We start from the raw sequence: 16,296 nt of genomic DNA, 5'->3' as shown, positions 1-16,296 counted from the left end.
GTAAAAGCAGTACTGATTGAACGGTGATATTCAAAGTTTTATGCTATAATTCCCCCTTAATCTTTACTAATATAAAAAAAGGGTAAATTATATCGTTTTTATATTTTGACATCTATTTTTTTTCTTTTGTCAACTTATCATCTCAACTTTATAAAATTTTGCATTTTACCATTTATAACTATTTTTTTTATCAATTTTTTTGTCTAAAAAACATCATATGTAGTATACATGTAATACTTGAGGGTTATATGATGTGATATTTTTCACATATGCATAGAATGTGATGTTCTTAATCAAAAAGATTAGCAAAAAAATAATCATATATGATAAAGTGCAAATTTGGCAAAGTTGCAATGGCAAGCTGATACAAAAAAAAAAAAATTAGATGCCAAAGTGTAAAAACGGACATAATTCGGATGACAAATTAAAATTTACTCTCAAAAGAAAAACCTCTTCACACTCACAAATAGCGATAAATAACACCACCTTACCATTTTTTTGTAAAATAAAAAATATCTTTTATGATAAAATAATTAATTTATTCAAAATTTTAAAATTTACATTAATTGATATATTATTATTTTTCTTTCTTTTATAAATATAATGCAATGATTTATATAATTTTCTCTTATTTATAATATATTTTTAAATGTGAAAAGTTATTTATTATATACACGTAAGGACAACAAACCACAATGACTAATTAGCAATTTATTGAAATTTAAATATTTACATTTTTTTAAATAGAGGTGATATTATGTTTATTACATCAAATTTAATACTAAGGACAATTATATTAACATCCTAACTTATGGTCTATTTACACAAAACATTTCAATCTTTTGGAAAAGATTACATATGCACCCATCAAAAGTATCAGCATCATTTACATAAATTATTCCTGCTTTTTCAATCAAAAATTAAAAAAAAAAAAATTGAATGATGTGTGTAAATAAAACATAAATCAAGAGGTGTATATAATTATTATCCCTTAATACTGATGCAATCATTTGAATTCACTGTTTCATAACCTTAATTTATGCTTTGATGTTCCTAAATCTAATAAGCAAAATATTGTAGAGAAGCAGAAGTGAGGGACTCAAATCTTTCTGCAGCAGGACTTTACGCTACAGCACTTGTTTCCCTGCACCGAGAAATGGACAATGTTTTCATCGACGTGACTGTCAGCTACACTTGCTCGAATACCTGAGGACCATGCTGAAAACAACAATTCTGTGACTTCCCGGGGGAACCCATTTTGACTAAGATCTAACATTTTTAAGTTCCCTGCCCTCTTAATGGAAGCAATAAGTTCCTGCATGGACTGGCATTCTGAAAGACAAATTCTGCTCTGGGGTGTGCGTATCTGACTACCTACAGTAGCAGATAATGTGACTTCTACTCCAACTTGATCATCATCATCGCTATCAGCAACTTCAAGCTGATTTTCGTTTGTGTTTAGGCCACACATCTCGTGTGGTAAGGTCTCAACCTCATCAGGTGCAAGCGTATATAACGAAGACTTGGGCTGGTTAATGTCACCCTGCATGGTGTTTGAGTTTTGTTCCACCACTCCAGAGTTGGTCAGAGCTTGAATTTCATTTGGACTAATATTGTCTGCCAAGTTGAGTTCTTCAAGAGAGCAATTCTGTGATAGTGCTTGAAGCATGCAAATGAGACCAGCAAGACCAAGTTCACATTTGCTGACTACCAGAACTCTCAAACAATACTGGGGATTGCGGAGTAAAGATGCCAATTCACTGCAACCCTGTATGTGGCCTTCAGTTAGGTTAAAAACAACCATAAATCGCAATGCAACTCAAAGAATATCCTAATTGAAACACTTTACCTTTCATCAGCACACTTGCATGCTAATCCAAGAACAGTTCAAACCTAATCTGTGGGATCGTCTTAGATGTGCTCAAATGAATACAAGAATTGATAGCTTTAGGAACAATTCATCAGAAAACATCTCAGGAGATTTGGCTCTGTTTTATTTACATTTAGCAATGGTAAATGCACTTAAGCTCAGAGATATACAAAAGCAACCATCAAAAACTTAAACCGAAAAAACACGAGTAAAGAACTATGTGGCATCTGGCGCATGAGAGAACTTCTCTTTCATCTTGTGTGATTAGAATGATGCTAGTACATCACGTACAAGTTTGATAGTACTTCAACATAGGGTAAGGTCTTAGTATATAAACTGTGAACATCAAGGTCTTTAAAGGTATGCAGATGACGAAGGTCAGAAAGCAACCAAAAAACACCAAAAGTTAATACCAGAATGCTAGTTGCCATATATCATGAAATTTTGCTGAAATCTCAGCAAAATTCAAAAGGCAATTTGAATTGTGAAATACACCGCAGTTGAAGGAAATGCATCATACCAGATCTCTTTTTATGCTTATTTTTAAAAGGTGGCCAAATCAGCAATGAACTATTTCAGGCTTAGTAAAGTTTAAGGTCTGGTTCACCAATAAAAGGAACAAACCTCTTTCATGATTGGATTTCCACCAAGATTCAACTCAAGAATGCCACTGATCAACGATGCTTCATCTCTGAGCCCAACAATGTAATCAGAAGTAAGTCCACAGAATGATAGATCAAGCCTAACCAGTTCCTGAGTATCCTTGGATAGTGGCTTAATCAATTTTATGGCACAATCCTGAAACACATCGTCACATGATTAGATTAAGCACAAAGGTTATCAATACAGATCAAGTTCCATATTTGCTGGAAGGTTGACCATAGGTTTGACGGCCAGAAAATATTCTACTATATCATGTTAGAGTTGAACTAACCACAATTGATGAAAGACATATTAAAAGAAATGGACTAGTCAAAGGTACATGGTTTGGCTGCTCAGAGCTACCAGGTACATTTATTATTTATCTCTCATCATCTAAATCAGAATAAACGAGCAAATTTCAACTGAACAAACAAAATTCAAGGTATATAGAAATCATAAAGCAAGAAGTTCAATGGAATGGCTACTAATATCTGAGGTGCGACTACAGTGGCTACCACCTGCTATATAACATAGATGAATTACTCACAGTTCCAATATTAGTATTTCCCAGCAGCAACCCAGATAAGCAACAGTCCTTGGCAAGTTGGCAAAGGCTATCAACCACAGGCTTGCTTAGCTTTATCCCATGTAGATTGAGCTCTTGAAACCTATAAGAAGCAATATAACCAGTTTGACATCCACATCATACATTTCATTGCAACCCATGGTAATGTGACACAAAAGTAGGAATATAAAAATCTAGACCGGTTTAAAGTGGCCAGCTTGAGCAAAAGACTAATTATGGCATTTCCAGATACAGGGTGATTGCGTCCTGTTCATCAAAAAAGACAGCTTAAGCATCACCATTCTATAGAATGGAAAGAATGTAAGTTGCAGTTAAGTCATCTTTTACAGTAAAAGCTACCTATGCAAAGATGCGTAAGTACAGACTCGGAATCCAGTGAATCAGCAACCTTCTGGATTGTTCTTGATGTGATTGAACATTTCGTTATGTCCAAACTATAAAGAGCTGCAGAACAGAGAAGTTCTCTATGAAGAAACAGAGGGTCTGTCAAAGTGTTCAGCACACAGTCTATGAATCTTCTTGTATTTTAGATCTAGTTCAACACCACTTAATCAGGGACATCCACACTTCATTGGTCTTTCTTCTTAAAAGAAAAATTGAATAAGCAACAGCTTATGCCATGATCTTGAAATAGAGAAAATCAAATTCAGCAATAAGCTAAAATGTTTCACCTTTGCATGTTCGAAGAATAGTTGACAGGTAAGATGCACAAGCATCAGTCAAACAGTTCCCAGAGATGTTGAGAACTTCCAATCGAGCATAAAGAACTGGGCATTCACAAATCTATCAAGAAAAGAAAGAGCAAAATATTTAAGGTGAGAATTCAGATATGTTAAGTCATTCTGCCCCTTGTTGAAAAGTTATAGCTTCGCCAAAAAAATCATGAAAATTAGAGCTCAAGGAAATGAATCCATGACATTATCTTAGTTTATATTTCTGTGGTTGAAACTCTCGGAGACAATTACATCCATCTAAGTGCTTCTGGCAGGACCTCATAAATATTTCAACTTTGAGGCATTTAGACAAAGATGCAAGCAAACATTCTGTAGAGCTTTTTTCCCCTCCTTTTTGGAGTAAAAGATAAACTTCTAAACATCTATGGCTTCAGGTGCTTTTAGTCAAACTGGAAAAGTAAAATATAGTTCTATTATCCAATCAGGATCAGCTAGGCCTTTGGCATAACTAAAGGGCATATCACTTACTCTCAACCCTATTACAATCTTTTTTTGCATTTTATAAGGGGATAATTAATACAGACTCCTTGAATTTTCATCATATTGCAATGTAGTCCCACAATTTTGTGGAAATTACACGTAGAATCCCCTATAGACCTCTGTTGGCCAAAAAAGTAGCTAAATTTTGCAAATGTCCATTTAACCTGTTAGGAAAAGGCATGGAAAAAAACCAAAAAGATAAAACATAGTATGGACAAAAACACCCTTCAATTGGAGATTTAAACAATTAACTTCCCCTCTCCTCTCTCATTTTTTTTCTCCCAGATCGCTTTATATGCATATAAATACCCCACACACACATTCTCTTGTCTCTCTAAACATGTACCAGTGACCAAACGCCAACCGTGCCTATGCTATTTTCCCTACTGTAAATTGATTAACCATTAATTATCAAGAATAAAATTACCACAATCTAATGTCATTTCACACCAACCATTAATATTTCCTTTAACTAATAGCCAATACCATATTTAAAAGAAGTATCTCATGTACTCAGTGAAATACATAACTTTATGTATTCAGACTTTCTATTTTTCACTTGCTTCTATCATAAATTCATCAAATGTTTAAACTACATGTCTAATACCATCCTTGACAAAAGCACACAAAATAAGGTTCATTAGATGGCACTACAATTCATTCTCTGCAAAGAGATAATGGTATGTTCTAAATACTTTAGGTTTTCGATTATCAAACTCTCACAGTCCATCCACTCCCCAAATGGTATTTCTAATGGTTAGAATGACATTTCAAAATTAGGAAACAGAGACTATTTTGTTAATAAATAAAAAAATCAGACATTATGCTGAGTTATTCATCGATCTTGTTTCTTATCTTCTTCTCTCTCCTCTGAAGAAATTCAAAATAATAATAATAATCATATAACAAAACAATTGGGATGTTTCTGGGACTAGACATGATTACTAGTTCATGATCTGGCATATAAAAATGAATACTTCAGACTCGAGTATTGTTACAATGAGTAATACTATTTCTATTAATTATCGCTAGCATCGTAACATAAGGTAATTACATCAACCTCCACTGAGATCCAATCTAATTACATATAAACTCCTTGAGATTTGGAAACTACATCCACTAACAGCCATTAGCAAAGCCCTAAATTTGTCAATGAATATATAACTCTTCTGCTTTTTAATTAAAGTTACACTTAGTCTAAACTACAAGAACCTCCCTACAGTTTGTTTCATGAGAATTATAATCCTTGAAAAAAAAAATCATTTCAAAATTAGGACCTTATGGTTTAAATTTTAATGTTTATCATTAAATAATATTAATATACCTCAAACATTTAAGGTAACTGTAAATTAAACTAAATAGCCAAAATCCAAGTTCAAGGTAATAATATGCTTATATGTAAATATAAATTTGTATTATTATCTTTCTCCTTTCTCGATTCTCACTTGCAACTATCATGCTTGCTACCAAATCTAAAAAAAACTTTAGTCAACTTGTAAAAATGGTTTTCTAGACTTAAGTAGTGAATTAATGTTACTATGGCAAGAACACATGCTCATTATTTTTTAGAAGTAAAAAGGAAATAAAACTAATATAAAAAATAAAATGTAAGATATATATGTAAATAATTTTTCTAAATACTAATAATTTTAATTTAAGCAGTTTAGTATGCACTTTTAATATTATAAACTGTAGTGCTAAAAGTGTATCACAAGTTAGAAATAGTAAATTTTAAGGGAACACAATATAAATCGGATAAGTATTAGAGTGGTTGTGTAAATATTATCAAAGTTAGAGGTATTTATATAACACTGAACTAACCCAGGGATCTAGAGCCTATTACATAACAAAATGGTTGGAGTTATATGTAAAATGATAACAAATGTTAGGAAAATAAATTATACGTGTAACCTTAGAATTTTAGTGGGCATGTAGTTGAAGCAAGCATCATTGGAGGTTTAGTTAATTGCCAAAACCTAAAACTTAGAAGTAATCAACTAAAGGGTAAAACTACAAATTCATTTATATTTATGTTGGTGTCAGCAAGCTCTGCCAATAAGACTGATAGTAGGGTCTCTTTGTTAGGCAACAAAAACGCCAGGGGTACTAAATATTATTTCCCAAATCAGATGACAATTGTCTATAATTAGATTTGGGGGGGGGGGGGGGAGGAGTGTAAATTTCTCTTCTAATAATATGGAAGATTAACATAACATTGTGACAATGATGTTGATAATAATGAAACAACATTTTTGTCTAAGTAGCACAATATGCCCAAAAGCATGGCAAAACCATCTCCCTGAATTCGGCACTTCATTCCTTGTTAAGAAATAAACTGTGTAAAATGACATTTTTAAGACTTCAATTGTTTAATAGTAAAAGACTTACTGTTTTGGCATCATTTCCTCTTCATATGGAGAAAATAACTTTAGTCTTTGGGGTTAGAAGCATTTTAAAGTTAGTAAACAGACTCATTGGATGGCAAGAAATTCACAACCTGAAATAAAGCAGCTGGACCGAGTTGATTATTGTGCAAATTTAGAACCAGACCCCCATAATTTTGTCCTGATGATATGAATACTTGTTTAATTTTCTCCATGGTTCCATTTCCTGCAAAATTAAAACTTGAAATTAAATAAAAGAGAACAAGTTTTATTTGAGTGTGATGATTGCTGCTGTTAAACGAATCTCAAGAAATGGAAAAGAACAAAGATGGCTCAACTTGAGAATATGCAAACACAAACATCTGTGTGCAAAAATAATGGAGTCAAGACTAAGAACTGATCTTCTTTACCTAAAAGATTATGAGAAAGGTCCAACACCGCAAGTGTTTTGTGCAGCTGCAGAGCATTTAATAGTGGAACTACTGATACATCTCGAAGTTGACAATCAGACACTACAATTTCATCCTCCGACACCTGTTAAAGATTTCATCAAGAAAATGACAACGATAACTTGATTCTTTAGTTTTGTTTACATCACTAAAACTGGGTGTCATTTCATCTAGTGGTAAGAAGCCACAAAGCTTACCTCTAAGTTATACAATTTCCTGACCACTTCCAAAACTGGCGGTTCTGACAGTTCCTCACAGCAGTCAATGTACAGTTTCATTACATTTTTCGGCACCATAACTGCTCAGAAATAAAACTATCTGTGAGTTGCATATCACAATATTATCCTATAAAATTTATAATTGCTCTTATCTTCAATAATATTCAAAAAGCCACCACTATATCACAAACTTCTGCTGATGCAAAATTTATCTTCACAAGTAAGCAATTATTGTGGATGAACATACCAATAATGGTTAGGTGAGTTGAATAGTACATATTCAAAAGTCAAAACATGATTTCTAGCGAAGCACCATTGGCTTTATCATTAAACTGTTTCCTCTGTATGAATAAGTTGTACAGCAAAATTGTAGAAGAGAGCTCTCACAGTCTACCAAACCATCACGAGTTACATCACTCTTCTGGATGCATATTTACATGCTTAAATTCCAACTATCAAATTAGTTTCACCATATGTTATAGGCAGAAATAGAAACTAAGCTTTACGATACCTAAGGATTGAAGGTCTAGAGCTAAAAATGGTACACAAGTACCCTTGTGGAAAGAAAATCCCTATCTGTGTAATCCTGGTGTCTGGTGTTGAATAATCTATATTTCAGGCTGAAGCAATAAAAGATGACTCAAATAAACAGGTATTTTTGTAGAATCATGTGATCAAGAATTGGCCACAATTAGCAAGCATGTTGTAACATACTTCTTTGTTAAACTGAAATGATGCTTGGAGTGAAAGCTCCGATGGATCTATTTCAAATATCTGCATTGAAGCAACACTAGAATAGAAAATTTTCAGCCTATCTCATTAACATAACTTGTTAAAATGTGTGAAGATATTAAACATTAAATGATTCTCATCTCTAACAACTTAAACTTGAGGAGGTAGTCGTACCATACCAAACAAGGGTCATGGGTTCCCATCTTATTACCACCTATTTATAATAGAAATGTTTCACGTGAAGGGTTGTGCACATGAGGAGGCATGTTAAGATATCAAATATTAAATGATTCTCCCCACTAAATAGCTTAACCTTTTAGATTAAGGTTTTTAGATGAGGTGGTTATTTAACAACATTAAATCCTTGTCTTCATCTGTGAGACCTGTGAAGGGAATATAAAACATCACTTTCAAGCAAGAGGCAAAAAACGGAGATACTGAACTTATTCGTAGTACAGTACACTGTCAAAAGGAAAAGACCATCTAATTAAGGTGCCTAAAACCGAATTCATGCATTTTTCAAATTTCTAAAGCATGCTGAATACGTCCAAATGATTTAATAAAATATTGGCAGCAATTTTAAGTTGAATCAAGACCTTCTGTCATTTTTCAACTGAAAGTTTTACTCTTTATAAAAGACAAGCATTTAACTGAAGCTGCAGAAATGTGAAGACATCAAAAAGAGACAAAACAATCTTATGTCCAGGAGCTTAATAGGTGGCATGCCATAAGAAGCACATCTTTTGGCATATTGTTCCTTGTTGATTTTAGACGAGATCATACTTTGGTACTTGGAGTTTCCCAAGACTAATGAGAGGTAGCAAAAGATACCAGCAAGAGACAGTCGCTGTTATTGTTTGGAATGCACTATTGAATTCACAATTAATGAAGGGGTCTGTAGAGGACGTCGTATTACAAGATAAATAAAATGATAAAGTAATGAGTTCCAGTTCTTCGATATCCACAAGAGCAAGTTCTTATTGTGGTTAGCATGGATCCTAAATTTATCTTACAAAACTAAATGTTATGGGTTATTGTAACACTGATAATGAAACCTCTTATAATGATAAGGGTGCAGTGTTAAGACAAAAATATCTTCTGAATGCTTTATCCAAGGCGCAAGCACATATCAGTGGTAAGAACACAATTATGCTCTAATTTGACATAATTTCTTTGCACTCTGTCCCATATGACTTAGCTCATACCCAACACTGAATTTCGGAAAACAAAGTTACAATTCTTCAATTCAGTTGCATTAGACAGAAACACTCAATTTAGAATAGTAAGTTAGGTCTACATAATAGAGTACTGACTAAGAAGAATAAAACACAGAGCTATTTATAAGGTAATTTGAGCTTGAAAATATACCACCAACAGAAACCTCAATCAAGCCCTTTCCTGGTGCATGATCTCTTAGAGTGTAAAGCGTTTCCACAGATTCAAGTGTTCTCCCTCCATACTTCATATGTGTAATGACTGGCACCAATCCTGCTTGCATGGAAATTCTGGATATTAGCAGCTAATGATGCATATCTTCAGCCCAAAAAATTAAAGTCTGTAAGTAGCATGTTCGTGCTTCTGCTTTTGTTCTTGGAAAAGGTCAGTAGAATGACTGGAAGAAATGGTTTTCAGCAAAGGATTAGCATATTCTCCTTCTTTCTGTGAATTTATGCAGACCCTTCAATTTCTAAGGTTACTAAACCATGAATATTTCTTTGAAAAGAGCAATCTTGTCCTGCAAGCTATACGGTGTACGTCTAAAATATTTAGTGACATTAAGCAGGCCTGAATAAGAACAATCACTGGACAATTGGCAACATAATGACAACAACCATCTATAACAACCAATTGACAAAAAAAGATTGGAAATGCCAAGTCTAGAGCTAACAACTCAATACAGAGTTCTCAATTCAAGTATCTGATTCCTTCCACGTCTATTAGTACAAAATAACTTCAGATTCTACAATAACAAAAAGATTGATAATTTAAAGCTGGAATGCTTCTCTTCATGTTTAGAGACCCCATGGATATCATGATTAATGCACAATAAAATTTAAAGCAAAGCTCCAGAAGCAGATATGTTTCTGAAACTTTCCGCTTAAAAATGCCAAAGGATGCACAACTTCACCTTACCCTAGACCACGTGCACAAGTTATTATCAGCTTGTCCAAAAAGCATTCACTAATTAAGTCGCCCAAAAATGAATAACAAATATGCAAAACCAAATTCAAGAAACAAGAGTTGCTTCCTACCTCTTGATCTCTTTTCTCTGGAAAGTTGTAAATAGTACAAGCATGCCAATTCAACCTTTATCCGTTCTATGTCGAGTTTAGCACCAACACTGCACATATCTGGGTCCACATGTACCAATTCTTGATCAATTTTGAAAATGAGATGTTGCTGCAACACACATCAAGGAAAGTCCAGTAAGAAGGAACATGTCTTACGAAAAAATTAAATACTAACCTCCTCATTAAATAATCACGACTAACCATCTATGAGTAATAAACAATTAATCATGCTTTGAACAAATATTTTCGAAAGTAGTGTACTACATAAGACATGATCATTATTTGGTTATTTGACTATCTGGATCTTTGGGATTCACTCTAGATCTATGGATTTAAATCCTTTAAGAAGCACGAGAAAGAATGAAAATGAACCCACCAAGCTTCCTTATCAAGAAGCAATTTTACAGATTACGGTAGAAAGAACAAAATTAAGATAATAAGCATAAATTTTGGTTTTTCTCTAAATACTCACACAACGTTCATCAAAACAAGCATGTACATCTGCAGTGGAAATTTCATTCTGAAATAGGTTGCCGGAGCCGAAATAAATGCTGTTGCCATTTTCATTAGCATTGGAATTACCCACAGCTTCCGTTGTTCCTGTAAGTCTAAAATCTTTGCTATCCTGTAAGCCTAATTTAGGAGTCCCGGATTTGTAAGAACAGGTGCTGCTCTCGAGATTGGGACAAGTACAAGCATCAGATGTACATTTTGAGGCGACAGGTGAAACATCCTATAGAACATAAAAACTTAATTAAAACTTTGATTGACAAGAAAAATCACATTGAATCAATTGTAAGATTCAATCACCTGGACGTCATGAACTGGACTGTTGGGATACTTTCTGGTTACTGCAACATAAGAGATTAGATTCAAAATTCTAACTTCAATAAATAAGTGTGGAGAAAGTAATAAACACGATCTGCAGCTTACATTCACCAGAAGTTGCAATGCCTTCCTCTGCATACTTGCGAACCCTTCTTCTGGAGCAAGAATCCTCCTCATTTTCACCTTCATCATCAGAAAGGATAACCCGTACACGCTTACGATTAACTGTAAAACTACCAGTGGATCTGGATATGCTCTGTGTAGGGGATCCACATGGTCTGGAAGAGGCATTGGGTGCACTTCCACACGCAGTTCTCTGCTTAGTTCTCTGTTTTCCGATACTTTTAACGGATTGAAGTAGGGATACCAAAGGCATGTTTTCATCCAAATCATCATCAATATCATCAGATTTTACTCTAGAGAGATTCGGTTTATATTTCTTTGGTGAAAAGCTACCATCAGACCTATCATCTGTTGATAGGTTGTCCAAGTCTGTTTTGGTCTCAGAACAGCACTCCCCTAAAATACCTTCAGGCTCGAGCTCCCAATTTTTGGATTGCTTTAATTTGTCAATTAATAACTTTGCCCCCCTGGAAATATTGCCAGATATTATTGAATGCACAAACTATTGACACAAAAGAGAGAGCCTTTTGCGCTGGTCAATCTCACAAGACATATACAAAAATGTGACCCATAAATTTCACCTCATTTCTCTTCCACTTCCAGAAAGACTTTTCTTTAAGACTAATGACCAAAGGTGTCAAAACTGATGGATGCAATTTACCTGGCCTCTTCAGCATCATCAAAGCGAATCATGTAGCTGTAATGGATATTTTCTAGAGCAGACAGCTGCAAGGAAGGCAGTTTTCCTTTAACAGCCATCCTGTAACAAAGAATAAGATCCTCAGGAAAGAACAAATATATCCTTGGACACAATCTTTATTCATAGATATGGGATGGAATGCAACCAGAAAAGCATGATAAAAGATATCAACAAGAAAAGTTGCAAAATGTATGAAGTCTGATCTGCAATATCACACCAAATATGCAGAAGATATGCAATCTACCAAATGCAGGAAAGCAGTTAAAAAATAACAAAGAGTATGGGGATGTGGAAAGTGTGAAGAAAGTGGCAATGGAAGTAAGAAGGGATGGAGGGAAGTGGATAGAGAGAGAACATGAGAGAAGAATTTAAACTTACACAAAAATAAAAATGTGAAAACAAACCATAACTAGAATTGCCACAAGAAAAGCATAAATCTATTGAATCAAGAGGAAGTTGGGTCAACAATTAATTTGCAGGATACTTAATTTTGAACAAGTAACTGAATATCTATAGTAAAGGTACTTGCCTGTACCCCTCTTTAAAAGCACCTAAGGCACCTTCCCAATCACCACTGGAGTCCAAAACATCTCCAATGTTAATCTTTGCCAATGCTTGCCCCTGAAATCACCATCTTTTAGAGAACTGTTTCCAGTAAACCTTGCAGCTAGGATATCCAGATAAAATAGGTGCCACAATATTCTATGTCAGGACCAAACTACTACTATAATCATGAAACTACATCTACAGACTATCAGTATACAAATATGAACAATATTGACAACCTGCAACTCGAATTATGGGCTCTTCCTACTGAAAATGGAGATACAATTCAGGATCCACAATAAGATTCATCACCTCCAAGTTTCCAATCAACCTATAGGTTTCCCAGCCCTTTCGATACCATTTAAGGGCTTTGCTGAACTTTCGGAGCTTCTGGTATGACTCTCCAATGACTAAAAAGGAGTCACTCAGCTTCTCTTTGTCGCAAAGTTCACTTGCTACCCTCTTCTTCTTTTTCCCGTATTCACGAAGCTAAGCACAATGCAAACATGAAAAAATATGTCAATATCTCAACAAAGAGAGAAAAGTATGTAAGGGAATTATTCCTGAGATGAGAATCCGAATATCAATGCCAGTATCCTTCTTAGGAATTCATGTATATTTGCTTCAATCTTCAGTAATTTTTCTCAGACCATAAACAAGGGTTATATGTGAAATCAAAAAGCTTATGCTTCAAGTATATGATAAGGTGATCACACTTTTTCTATCGAAGAACAAATTATAAGACCATAGTGGGTAACATACTTTCAACCATGCAAAAATCATCCTTGATTTCTCAACAAGGCAATCAAGAGAAGCATTCTGTTTCACCAGACATTTCCTTTCATTCTCTGTGCCTCTAGCCATTTCTGTGTTCCTTTCAAGCTTCTTAAGGTTCTGCTCTTCTTTTTTTAGTTCATCCATCACTTTCATTGCTTCTCTTACAGTTTCAATGTTTTTACCAATTTGATCTGCCAATGCATGCTCATCTTCCAATGATTTTGCCAGATCAAGTGCCTTTTGATAAGATGCAATGGCCTCAGCGTATCTTTGAGTTCTGTAGAGCAGCTCACCAAGATTAATATAACCTTTTGCCTCCCCTTGACAATGCCCAATATTATTACAAATAACAATATCCTTTTTTATGTGCTCATAGGCATTTTTCCATTGCCTGAGCTCCAAGTAAACATTTCCAAGGTTATGATGGAGCCTACTACGCGCATCATCATCTGCAACCATCTCTTCTTCATCACATATCTCCAATCCTTTACTGAGAATCTTCTCTGCTTCATCCAAGTTATCAAGATCTATTTCAAGCATCCCAAGGTTATTATGGGCATCAATGTACTCCTTTATAAAGGAAACTATCTCAGTAGGTGGATTCTCCTTGATAATTTGTGCAAGTTTCATGGCAAATTTGAAATATTTCTTGGCGTTCCGAACTGAGCAATGGTCATCATCAGACTTCAAAAACATTTCATGGTAAGTTCGCCCAAGCTGAGTGCTGGCTCTTTGTTGCTCAATGAGGTCATTTTGATCCTTTGCGAGCTCTAAATGTTTTTTCTGCCAGATATAAACACATGGAAATTAGTTGGTAACAGACCCAAGTAGGAGAGATTTAGAATATGAAGAAAAGATGGAATATATCAGCAAGTTTGATTGCCAAGAACAGACAGGATGAAAGAGCACAAGTATTTGCAATACGATTACAGAGGGAGATTATTATTTTGTTAAATAAAGAAATAAGAACTAGAGATTATGTTCAGGGGAGTAAACTCTCAAAGTCTGACTTCGGATACCACCATAAAAACAAGCACAGCAGGAACAGCCCCAGACGAATATAGACATGGCTAAAGTGGAGGACCCTATTGTTCAAGAATATTTACACCTCCTAATCGAGATGAGATTTTCAATTATCTTCTCGTGGAACAACAAAAATCAACACAGTGAAATAACAAGCAGACACCCAACGTTCTCAAAATAATAAAGCATGATTAAATCAATTATATCTCGAACCAACTTAAACTTCAAAAAAGAAAGAGTAGGAGCGTCCAAACAACAACACAAACAAGGAGAATAATTCGAAATTCACCATTATCCTTCTTTAACCTGATAAATTAGGGCGTCATTGTACTGAAGGAGGCGCAGGTATAGTTCGCCCAGGGACTGACACGTAGCCAGAAGCTGCTTGTCCGGCAAGTACCTGAGGGAGACCTCGTAGTCCTTGCGCAGCCACCGGAGAGCCTCCACGTACTCGCCGCGGTTCTTAAGTATGTGACCCATGACGTTCGCCCAACGCGCCTCCTCCTGCCGGTTCCCCTCGTCCACTGCGGCATCGTACGCCCTCTTCGCTGCCTTCAGCTGCTGCTGCTGGGTAGCCTCCTCTTTCCGAGGCATTTCTCTCTCTTAGGATTCAATTGGAGGTCTTCGATGAATTTTGCAGACTGTCTGCAGAATTCTCTGATTAGGTTTGGGGATTTCTCTTTGAAGTGGCGGGTTTTTGAATTTGTTGAAAAGAAAAGGTGGGAGCAAATGAAGTTCCCGCCAACTTGTGGTTCGGGTTGCAAATCAAATACCGACCAACTCCAATTTTAGAACACGTAGCGGTTTGTGGATCAATCCCAAGCGACTCATGTTTCGTACGTACAGCAGTTACAAAGGGGCCTTTTTTGTGATGGCCCTTTTTCGTATGTTGTTTGGGTCCAGACGTGTTGATTGTTTATAATTTAATTTGGATTCTGTGTATGCTGATTATAATGAGATCAAGTTTTAAAATTATTTGAACTTTAATCGTTAATAATCGAGACTGTTATTGCACTCGTGTCATTCCTTTATGTTATTTATTATCTCAATTCCATGTGTCCCAATGACTGTAGAGTTCAGGCCAATGGTGTACACTTAATAATAGGATACTCGACCAGTCTAGGCACCTTTATAGATTAATTTCGAATAGTGATGAGTCTTCATATGGGAAATACGGATACATTTATATTATTTTAATTTAATATTTTTATTAATATTGTGTACAAAATATTAGCTGATATGGTTATTTCAAGTAAAGTCACACAATATAATTATTATCATTTTTTGTACACAATATATTAAGAAACACATATTTTGTTAATTTTTTGTACATAATATTAATAAAAATATTAAATTAAAAAAATTATAAAAATACATTCTAATAATTTTTATTTTTAATAAAAATTGCTTGGCCTAGTACTTCAAATAAAATCAGGTAATATGATTATTGTCAAAAATTTGAACACGATGTTGATAAAGATGCAATATTATTTTTATTAATTAGTTGGTATAATTACTTTGTGTAAAATCACACAATATAATTATAATCAATTTTGTGTTAACGCCATTAACAAAAATATCAATTTTATTATTAACTATAAAATTATTTCATTAATTAAAAAACTTATAAAATAAAAAAAAATATAATAAAACAAATAACTGCTTAACACATCAATCTGGAGAACTATGAAAGTTCCCCGACAAAAAAAGCTGGTATCTCAAATACCGGCTTTGCCTATTTTTAAAAGCATGTTATTTTTTATAATTTTTTTCTTACATTATTTAAATAATTTTTTAAAAAATAAAGTAAATTATCCCCTGATTTAGATAGAAGATAATTTGTTTTGTTTTCCAAAAGGGTTGAACGCAACTGACCTCTAATTTGTTTTATTTTTTAAAACACATGAGATAAT

The 16,296-nt window shown here is 34.4% G+C and overlaps 1 protein-coding gene across 4 annotated transcripts; it reads right to left on the bottom strand.

The window, feature by feature from the left end:
* Positions 1–935: 935 nt before the first annotated feature.
* TSK (tetratricopeptide repeat (TPR)-containing protein) lies at positions 936–15,184 on the bottom strand. Of its 4 annotated transcripts, XR_016067405.1 has the most exons (20): positions 14,690–15,184; positions 13,346–14,143; positions 12,896–13,072; positions 12,567–12,658; positions 11,999–12,097; positions 11,320–11,804; positions 11,197–11,237; positions 10,859–11,119; positions 10,348–10,495; positions 9,464–9,583; positions 7,343–7,443; positions 7,107–7,230; positions 6,810–6,922; positions 3,770–3,881; positions 3,438–3,542; positions 3,278–3,344; positions 3,060–3,180; positions 2,495–2,668; positions 1,850–1,988; positions 1,630–1,768 (listed from the first exon to the last, which is right to left on the bottom strand). XR_016067405.1 is itself a non-coding variant. In XM_011101481.3 (19 exons), exons 1-19 carry the CDS (start codon positions 14,975–14,977, stop codon positions 1,100–1,102), a joined length of 4,095 nt encoding a protein of 1,364 aa, XP_011099783.1. In that variant the 5' UTR covers positions 14,978–15,178; the 3' UTR covers positions 936–1,099. The 4 variants fall into 4 exon arrangements, 3 of the variants coding, with proteins under 3 accessions (XP_011099783.1, XP_088741223.1, XP_088741224.1); XM_011101481.3 differs by lacking the exon at positions 1,850–1,988 and having other exon boundaries at positions 936–1,768; positions 14,690–15,178; XM_088885097.1 differs by lacking the exon at positions 1,850–1,988 and having other exon boundaries at positions 936–1,768; positions 14,673–14,805.
* Positions 15,185–16,296: the final 1,112 nt, after the last annotated feature.

The sequence above is a fragment of the Sesamum indicum genome, linkage group LG9 (genome assembly GCF_026168435.1).
Source record: "Sesamum indicum cultivar Baizhima isolate 11 linkage group LG9, ASM2616843v1, whole genome shotgun sequence".
In the NCBI taxonomy this organism is placed as follows: Eukaryota; Viridiplantae; Streptophyta; class Magnoliopsida; order Lamiales; family Pedaliaceae; genus Sesamum; species Sesamum indicum.
This window is presented reverse-complemented; position numbering and strand designations above follow the sequence as displayed.